The sequence below is a fragment of the Dendrobium catenatum genome, unplaced genomic scaffold (genome assembly GCF_001605985.2).
Source record: "Dendrobium catenatum unplaced genomic scaffold, ASM160598v2 fragScaff_scaffold_96, whole genome shotgun sequence".
NCBI lineage: Eukaryota > Viridiplantae > Streptophyta > Magnoliopsida > Asparagales > Orchidaceae > Dendrobium > Dendrobium catenatum.
In genome coordinates this window covers 44,037-54,191 of record NW_021318558.1, presented here as the reverse complement: position 1 = coordinate 54,191, position 10,155 = coordinate 44,037, and the positions used below count along the sequence as shown (strand labels likewise).

The 10,155-nt window shown below is 35.9% G+C and overlaps 1 protein-coding gene across 1 annotated transcript; it reads left to right on the top strand.

Moving 5' to 3' along the window:
- The first annotated feature begins 3,816 nt into the window (after positions 1 to 3,816).
- LOC110098732 lies at positions 3,817 to 7,619 on the top strand. The gene is made up of 6 exons (XM_020825643.2): positions 3,817 to 4,116; positions 4,231 to 4,813; positions 4,942 to 5,806; positions 5,891 to 6,292; positions 6,446 to 6,667; positions 6,839 to 7,619. Exons 1-6 carry the CDS (start codon positions 3,817 to 3,819, stop codon positions 7,617 to 7,619), a joined length of 3,153 nt encoding a protein of 1,050 aa, XP_020681302.2.
- Positions 7,620 to 10,155: the final 2,536 nt, after the last annotated feature.

Here is a 10,155-nt window from a genome sequence, read left to right as displayed (position 1 = left end):
CCCTGAATGGGTGTCTGGATGATGTAAAAATAACTTGATCGTCCTGGCTGATCTCATGATCATCCCGGACGATTAGTTCAATTCAGCACATATCATCTAGAGTATCACCCTGAATGGAACCCGACCAATATTTTATCATCCAGAAACAACTAAAGTTTTTGAACTGATCATCCCGGTTGATTTTGAGATCATCTATGATGATATGATTGAGCAATCAAATCTTAATTACTTTTTGTAATTACTAGAATAATTTTAGGAATAATTGAAGGACATCATCCAGGATGATATCATGGATGATGATTAAAAATTAAAGATACCTAAATAGATCTGGCAATTGATTCTTTTTTATTTGAGCCTATCGTCTCGGCCGATATGAATATCATCTAGGATGATGTGCATAAAGACGGCGGCCTTAACCGGGATTCCTTAATTATGATTTCTATTTTTAACTGATCGTCCAGGCTGATTTATGGATTATCTCAGACGATGTGACCAAAAATAGTAAACTCTAAAAATAGTCAAAAGTTTTTCTCCAAGTATGTGTGTGCAAGGTAACTTAGCATCAAGGATCACATTGTTTATAATTGACTCAAGGAAAAGTAAAAGATTACAAACTGATTTAGACCTAGTCTATCCAATCTTGAGCTGGCTTGAGTTGCACTCGATCTTGTGGAGCTAAAATATTAGTAGGCAAGACAGTCGTAGAGAAGCAGAAGTATCAAAAATATTTGCTATCATCAAAATTAAAATTCCTAAAATCAGATTTGCAACACATTGACCCAACATGAGACCTTTAGAGATGAAATTTCTTACACATACAAGAAAGTAGTGAAGTGGTAATTCCATTAATTTATTTAAATTGAACTCATTAAGTATTACTTCATCTTCCTTCCCTCAAGTGGAGGACCTAGGAAAAGGCTTCTATTCCTTCCTTAGTTTAGCATCTAAATTAAGAGAGTCCTTAATTACTAACCCTACAACCTTACAAGAAAATAGTGGGGTTAAGGTTAAGGCTTCAATTCTCCTACTTTGCTTTATATACATAGTTAATTCAGGCTCATAACTTTAAAATTTTGGAGCATCACCCTCCAAGTTAATATCATATTCTAAAGTGAGATCAAATTTTGGAGGAGGATCAATATTTTAATAATCAAAAGAAATTTTTGCTCCCTATACTTTCGGTTCCTCATTGAAACATGATTCCAACTCTTTGTACATCAGGTTATTCTTTTTTTAAATGAAGCGGGGCCTCAACCATGTGCACTTTAGGCCATCCTCCCACCTCTTTGAGGGAAACTATTTGGAGGTCTAATAATCACAACCTTGATGTCATCTTTACTATTTGATTATTATTTTCTTTAACTTTTATCTATTTTCCTTTTGATTTTAATTTTCTTTTGAGCTTTGTTCATTTTCGTTTACTTAGTGTTGAAAAGGGGTTAAAGAAAGTAGGTTATGACAAGGTTAATCTTCTTTAAAAGAATTAATTTTGGGCATTAAATTTTATTCTAAAATAAAATAACACATCAGAGAGATGTACTACCTTGAGAGGTAATATATCTCAAAACGAGGTTTAGATTTAGAATTGTAAATTCAATCTCAAATATCATAGAAAAATTTATGCAAGAATAACATATGTCCCTAAAGGGTCAAAGTGAAGTTCAATCGAATATCTAACTACAATAATCTAGATTAATTATCATTAATTCCATATTCAATATTTTTTCAACAAATAATATATCTACCTGAAGGAACAAAATATCATTCATTAATGATTATTCGAACATAATGATAATGATCATCATTGATTTTTTGATATTCCCAAAGAATATTATTTGAGTTTTGAAAAATTTATGTGGGTCCTAAATCTCCTATGAGCATAAGCCCTCATAGTTAATTACTTTATAGGGAGGTTAAATTCCCTATGAATACTTTGATAAAAAAAAATGGTGGAAATTCTATTTAGAGATTTTAAGGATTTGAATCAAAGAAGTTGAATTTGGAATCTCAATTGAGATTGGATACAATTGGAGCACTTATTTTTGGAGTTAATGAAAGAGAGGTATGAGACATCTTGAGATTCTAACATAAATTAGAAGTGTCCCAACCAAATCTAAGTGTTGTGCTTTAAATTTTTTATTGAGAGAATTCTTTTTTTTAATTTGAGTTGAATAATTTTTTAGAAATTTGTGATTATATTCAAGGAGGTTGGGGTCTTATAATTTAAAATCTATACCAAACTCTAAATCTATTTTGGGTATCGAATGATGGTGGCCCGAACCTAACTTATGTAGAGCAAAATTTGGGCTTACCCAACCTAGAATGGAGAGTCAGCTAACTACCTTGTCAATCAAAATTCATTTGTCTGGTCATCTTTATGAAAGAGTTGTAGGGACGTTAAATAAGGATTTTTGAGAATTTGGATTGATGTCTAGAGAGGAACATATTTGGTCCCTTAACTTATGTGTGGTGGAAAAATATAACTCAAATGCAATTAAAATTTAGACTCAATTTTAAATTTATTTTTAATGCAATACATGCTGGTGGACTCGATTGAATGCATAAATGAAATGTAGCAATTTTCAGAAAAGGCTTAAAAATTATTTTTCCCTATATATTGCTCAACAACCCATTGATAGATTTGCATAATTAAAGGCTAGGTGTTATGTCAGAACTCATAGGTGGAGAGGTGCCTAGTAAGAAGGAGAAGATAAAATATGCTTATGCTGACTCCCAAGAGTTCGGTTTTATCCACTGCTGATTGAGTTGGTTTTCTAGAGAGAGAAGGCGATTTTTTGAATTTTTTTCTTTCACGGTTTTGATTCCGTCCTTCACGGAATTGGATTTCCGGTGGTAATGGATGGCCGCCAGCCACCTGATGTAGGGGGAGGTACTGGATTTTACCCTGGCAAAGGTTCTGTCATGCTGAACTCGTTGGATGGTCACCGTTCGGCTTCGAGGTTGATTGATGGTAAGTTTGTTAAAGGGGATTCTTGTGATCAAGATCTGGGTGGTGTTAGACGTATAATGTCTGGGGAAGATGCTGGTGATCGTCCCGCACGGTAATTGATTATTAAGGATGGAGGTATGGATTTGTCCAAGAAAGTTGTGTTTGTAGAAGGTAAAGGGAAGGAAATTGTTGGTAATGAAGCTAATGTCTCACCTTTGTTTTTAAATAAAATTCCTGAAGGCAACTCTATGAATTTGGGGGTGACTTCATCAGAAATGAATATTTATGTTAACATGTTCGACAATTCAAATGCAATCTCTGGTTTAGGCCATGGGATAAATGCGAATGTTGATACTTCTGTTAATAGGAATGTTCAATTCTTACCGAGTCTGGATTCTGGAGGTTCAAAGTTGGTGAACAAGATAGATGATAAATTTCCTGTAAAGGAGTTGGCTGAGTTAGTGGGGAATCCGTGGAAAAGGAAGCCTTATATCAGGTTGAATTTCAAGGAAGAGGATCAGGTATTTGCTAAGGATGGTAAGACTGTGAAATTGGTTGAAGATAATGAGGTTGCGAATTCTTAGAAGCTTAGGAATTCGTTGGTTATCAAAGTATTTAGCAAGGAGATTCCTTCTCATGTAGTAGCGTGGGAAATCAGGAGGCAGTGGAAGTTATTTGGGAAATTCTATTTTACTACGTTGGGGAGGGGATGGTTTTTATACTCCTTTGAGTTAACTGAGATGATGGAAGGTGTTTTATCGGGAGGGCCGTGGTTTGTTAATGGCTCTATTGTGGGGATGGAGAAGTGGTCTTTACAGTTTTGAACTCTTTCCTTGAAAGGATTAACATCCCCTATATGGATTAGAATGCCATATCTGCCCTTAAAGTGCTGGGATGAAGTGAATGTGGAACGTATAGCTTCTTCCATTGTTAAACCTTTGATGATGGATGGAAATATGTTTCAATGGGGGAAGAGAGAGTTTTCCAGAATCTGTGTTAGGGCCAGAATGGACCAGTATCTTCCTCCAGGAACTTGGGTTGAAATTATCGCTGGAAAATTCTATCAAAGATTTGAATATGAAAAGATTTCTACTCTTTGCTATGGATGTGGTATGGTGGGTCACCTCAAACATGATTGCAGATTGAAGGCATATGGGAATTCTGAAGTTGATTTGAACATGGAAATATCCAGGGGAGATAAGGAGATGGGAGAGATTTAGGAAGAAAAGTCAGATCACGTGGTTAAGAAGAAAGTAAATAGGAAATCGGTTACCCAATAGGAAAAACCATTTACTGTGAAGAAACAATGGGTGAAAAGGGATGGAGCACATGATGATTTGATTGGGAAAATTACTCCAGATAATGGAAATAGTGACAAGGTGGAAGACTTTGTTGCTGATACTCATTTGGAGGAAGGAGAAATTCTTGATGAGGTGGGAAATAATTCTAGTGGAAGGGATTCAAAATTGGTGATTAATTCTGCTGAAGAGATTGCTGGATCGTCCGAGGAGCCATCTAAGATCATTGGTATGTTTCCTGCTGCTATTAACCCTGTTGTTCCTGTTTGTTTAAATAAATTTGTTGTGTTGGATGGGGTGGAAGAGGATGGGATGGAGGATGCTTGTGTTAAAAAAGTATCTAGTGGAAGTGGTAGTGCAGGGGTTAATACTGTATCTGGAAGACCTATTACTGCTGAAGGTGATAAGGGATGTGAGGGAATTTTGTTTGTTGGAAGGTTAGAAAAAGAAGCTGGTTCCAGTGGAGATTTGGTGAAGCGTAAGCTTGCTAAAGAGCTTAGAGCTTTGGGACCAATGAAAATTAGCTCAGGAGGTAGATGTGTGGATGGTGGTTCAAAGAAGAAAGGTGGGGGCTCTTCCCCCAAACAAATTTAATGGAATCCATTATTTTTTGGAATTGTAGGGGAGCCAAAAAGAGGGAGGCTTTCATGTACTTAAAGGAGATTGTTAAAGACTATAAAATTTTCTTTGTAGGGTTGCTTGAAACTACAATTTCTTCTATGGAGAAGGATTTGTTTGTAATAATGATGGAGCTTGGTTGGGATTATTTCATTCTTCCTTCTGAAGGCCATTCTGGTGGTATTATGGTACTGTGGAAGTCAGATTTGGCATCCTTTTCTGTTTTGAAAACTTCAGATCAATGTGTTATTGGTGATCTTAATGTTTTCAATAAAGGTGTTTGGATGGTTTCTACTGTTTATGCTAGCAAAGAGACAGTGAAGAGGAGGCATCTTTGGGAGGTTGTTCAGGAGTCTTCCAATAGAGATATTCCTTCTATTGTTGGAGGGGATTTTAATTGTATTTTGTCACAAGAGGATAAGAAGGGTGGTAGGAGATTTAAAACTAATCAAGGCTCCTTGGACATGATGAAATTCATGAATGAGAATGATTATCATGAAGTTGGTTTTGTGGGACCAAGGTATACTTGGTGCAATAATAAGAGTGGTGGAGGGAGGATTTTGGAAAGGCTTGATAGGTGTATTCTTAATACCTTGGCCTTAAACAAAATTCAAATCACAGTGGTTAAACATCTTGCTAGAGTTGCATCGGACCATTGTCCAATTGTTCTTAAGATGTTTGAGATGTCTTGTAAAGGTAGAAGTGTCATAAAGTTTGAAGATACTTGGCTTTCTTTTAAGACTGCTGAGTATATTGTCTCTAGTAGGTGGAAGAGACCTTTTTTGGGGGATGGCATGGAGGTTCTTAATAAAAAATGTAAGAAGACATTGAAAGACTTATTTTATTGGAGCAAGGCTAGATTGAAGAACTTCTCTTTGGAGAAAGACAAATTGAAACCTGAAATTCTGGTTTTACAAGATGAAGAATCAAAGCTTGGATGGTTGGAATAGGCTAAACAGTGGTTACTTAAAGCTAAAGTTAAAGAATTAAATGTTGTGCTGAATAATCTCAATACTTGGTGGAGGCAAAGAGCTAAAGCTAAATGGGTTAAAGATGGTGATGCAAATACCAAAATTTTCCATTCTTTTACCAATGCTAGGAGGAATAACAATTGGATTTCTCAAGTAAAGGATGCTAATGGGGAGTTGTCAGATGATCCAGGATCGATTGAGGAGGAATTCATGAGATTTTTTCAGGTGAAATGGGAATCTAGGTCCTGCAGCTTTACTGGATGGCCAAAACCGTGGACTTCCTTGCTGAACAGTGATAAGGAAATGCAGAACAGAGAATTGAATGAAGCTGAAATCAGTGAAGTTATTTTGAATTTGGGAAATAACAGAGCTCCGGGCTTTGATGGGATTTCCTATTCTTTTTTCAAAGCTTTTTGGAAGATCATTAGAGTGGATGTAGTGCGGGCTGTACAACAGTTTTTCAGAACTGGTTCGATGAATAGGAATTGGAAAGACACATTAGTTGTGCTGATTCCTAAATCTTCTAATCCTAATATTCCCTCAGCATACCTTCCTATCAGTTTATGAATTTTGATTTATAAAATTGTTTCTAAAATCTTGCTCAACAGAAAGGTGGAGATTATGCCCAGCTCTGAAGAACAAGCGGCTTTTGTGAAGGGTAGGTCTATCTCTAATCATCTTCTTCTAGCTCAGGAAGTTTTCAATAAGCTAAGGTTTTCTAAAGCAAGCAATGGATTCTTGGCAATCAAGGTGGACATGGAACAAGCATATGATAGCATGTGTTGGGCTACTTTGGAGAGAATGTTGATTGAATTGGGTTTCCCTTCCAGGTTTGTTCATTAGGTAATGGATTGTATTATTAATCCAAGATTTTCTATTGTGATTAATGGATCTAATTCTGGGTGGATTGAAGGGAAGAGTAGCTTTCTCCAAGGGTGTCCTTTGTCACCCTTTCAGTTTATTCTTTGCTCACAACTTCTTTCCAACGCATTTTGTAGTAGGGGCAATGAGGTGGGTATTAGAATGTCTACTAATGCTCAGAAGATTTCCCATCTGTTGTTTGCAGATGATATTTTGTTGATTTTCGAAGCTAAAGGGAACATTATGAAGAAAGTGAGAAAGATATTGGAAGATTGTTGTAAGTGGACTGGGCAAAATATTAATTACCATAAATCTTCTTTGGTGTGTGGTAATTTGGTGGACAGGAGGATAAGAAGTCAGATTTCCAGATTCATGGGTATTAAGCTTGTTGATGAGTTTGAGTATTTGGGCATTAAGTTGGCTTTGAGACATTTAAGGAAGGCTGGTTTTCAGTGTTTATTGGATAAATCCTGTAAAAAAATCAATGCTTGGGGAAACAGGTTTGTCTCCTTTGCTGGTAGGATGGTTTTGGTTAAATATGTTTTTCTTTCCCTTCCGATTTTTACCATGACTCATTCTCTTATTCCAATGAGTACTTTATTGGAGTTTTATAAGATTTGTAGAGATTTCATATGGAATAAATGTGATGGAAAGAGAGGTCTTCATTACTTGGCTTGGGATCATGTTTGTAAGCCGAAAGAGTATGGAGGTTGGGGTGTTCAATCAGCTGTGGAAAGAAGGGATGCTATGAGAGCTAAATTTTCTTGGAAGTTGATTCATAATCCTGATTCTTTGTTAAGCAGACAACTCAATGCTAAGTATGGGGAAAGTTGGTGGAATTATCGGCTGTATGGAAGGAGTTCCAGCACATGGAAGATCCTGTTTTCAAGGTGGAATGCTACCAGGGAACTTGTTAGATAGAAAGTGGCTAATGGAACTAAAATTAGTGTGCTGAAGGACATATGGATTCTGGACAAAGCTCTAATCAGATGGCCTACTTTTGTTGCTATATTTGAGGAGAAGATGTTACCCTGGATTGTTTCATCACGGGTGGCAGCTGGGATCGGATGAAACTCAGGCAGTTCTTTGGGACTGATCTTGTAGATCTCATATGTAAGGTTCAGATTTGTCCCTGTCTGTCTGGAGATAGTATGGAGCTGAAGTTTAATATGTCTAGGAAGTCTACCTCGGTTCTAATTATGGAAGAAAGGTATAAGAACCTGGGTGGGGTTGTTCCATTCAAATTGGTATATAAATTGAAGCTGAATGCTAGGCTTGAGATGTTCTTATGGCGGCTCTTATCAGATGCTTTGCCTAACGCTGAATTCCTCAGTAAAAGGAAACTTGCTGATGATTCACTATTTCCATTAGGCTGTGATGTAGTGGAAGATTGCAATCATATTACTACCTACTGTTGCAAATTGCGAAAGGTGCTGGATGTGCTGAGAGGGTGGGGATTTCAAATTCCTGTTTATAGTGGATGGTGTGAATGTTTGGCGGATCTCAAGCCGCACAAAAATGGTAATTTGATCTTGATAAAAATGTATTTTACTGTTATTTGGTTTGTTTGGAACCATAGGAACAATGTTAAGCATGAAAATCCTGAAGAAAGCAATGTGTTTATTGTTATATCCATTCTCAGTTTTATTAGCCAGGATCGTTCTCATATTATTCAATCGGGTAACTGGGTTGTTAATTAGTCCTTTGGGCTGTTTTTGATAAATGGCAACGTCCTCCCCCTTGTTGGATCAAGATCAACATCGATGCATCTCTAAAGGGAAATTATAAGGCTGGTATTGGAGGAATTGTAAGGGATTGCAAAGGAAGGTTCTTACTTGCGTTTGGGAGAAAGAAGATGCATTGGGACATAGCCCAATTGGAGATGGCAGCCATTACAGATTTGAAGGAAGTTTTATAGGGCAGATTTCATGGAGTTGAAGGCATTGTAGTAGAAGGTGACAATAAGAATGTTATTGATGTTCTTCATAACGTGCACAGTATACCGAAGAATATGGATAGAAGATTGGTGATTGAAGATTCTTTCTTTCTTAATGAGGTAAATAATGTGATTTTTCATTGGGTGAAACGTAGTTGTAATAGATTAGCTGATTTTTGTGCTAATCATGCTTTTTCTTCTTCTTTTATTTGGGATTTGTTATGTGAGAAAGATTACCGTCTTCCTTTTGTAACATGGTAAAGGAAGAGTGTGTAAAAATTCCTCACATTTAGTAGTTTGTAATTAGGCTTTGTTTTCCCTTTCTATGCATTTTTAGCATTCTTTAAAAAAAAAGACTCCCAAGAGTCTCATTCTTACTTCTTAGATCATTAGAGTTTCTATGTTGGCCTAAATTAAAAAAAAAAAAAAAAAAAAGTTTTTCATTTTTTTTTTTTAATTTTAAAGTAGAAGAAAGTTTATACGTGCCCCCAACGAAGCCTTCTGAATCAAGTCCAGGGCTAAAAAAAAATGACCTAAATTAAATCAATAAAAAAATTAGAAAAAGTAGATAATCCTATCATACTCAAATATAAAATCAAATACATTAGTAAAATTATATCAATTAAATAATGCCATAGGCCCAAAAGCATGATTATCACAACTGGAAATTATTAGAAAGTAAAAGATAGACGCTACACTAACCAGCAAACTAAATTCTAAACTAGGAGTATATTAAGTGACTTTGAAGTGGATACTCTCTGCCTTTAACTCCCTCCTTCCTCATCTTGTGCTCCCTTGGATTATCATATGCTAAAGTTAAATTAAAAAGAAAACTCTTCCCCCGAGGGGGTATTATTCTTTTTACTTTAGGTATTAAAAATGATCTAAAATTGGGTTCCCAAAATGGAGAAGGACTATCCCCTTGAGTGGTATTCTTTCCTCTTGGATACCTATATCCCAACTCCAAAGACCCAAATTTCACAGCTTTATTAACTTTAAATAAATTAATAAATTATACAAAGATAAAATAATTAACTCTCCAATACAGGGTTATCCTAAGCATTTTAATAATCAATAATAAATCCACACACACACACACACACACACACACACACACACAGCACACACACACACATATATATATATATATATTGAATTAAATAAATAAACATACTTGGCCACGGTCTTATTCATTTAAGGGTTATGTAGTTGAAATGCCAGTAACAGTTATAATCATTTTTAATTTAGCCCCATTTTTATTGTCCAGCACAAGCGTGGCCACCTACAAAAATTTTGTTGAGGAACTAGAATTGTCCAAACGAAGGGTAAACTATCACTAATCATGCCAATTCATAGATTATAATAAAGTAAACATACACCTCAATCAATTTTCAATCACAACATGCAAGAAAAACTCAAAACACTCATCATACAATTGGTAAGGTATACACCATCCTAGTCTAGACTAGAGTTGGTTTTTCTAGCAAGACAACTAAAGTGTGTGCTGAAGGCCAAGTGGGT

Bases quoted from the DNA above. Each gene is read 5' to 3' on its own strand.
- LOC110098732 (XM_020825643.2), top strand. From the start codon at position 3,817: ATGCCATATCTGCCCTTAAAGTGCTGGGATGAAGTGAATGTGGAACGT. The intron at 4,117-4,230 runs GTTGATTTGAAC...GTTACCCAATAG, and splicing joins AGGCATATGGGAATTCTGAA to GAAAAACCATTTACTGTGAA. The intron at 5,807-5,890 runs GTTGGAATAGGC...TACTTGGTGGAG, and splicing joins GAAGAATCAAAGCTTGGATG to GCAAAGAGCTAAAGCTAAAT.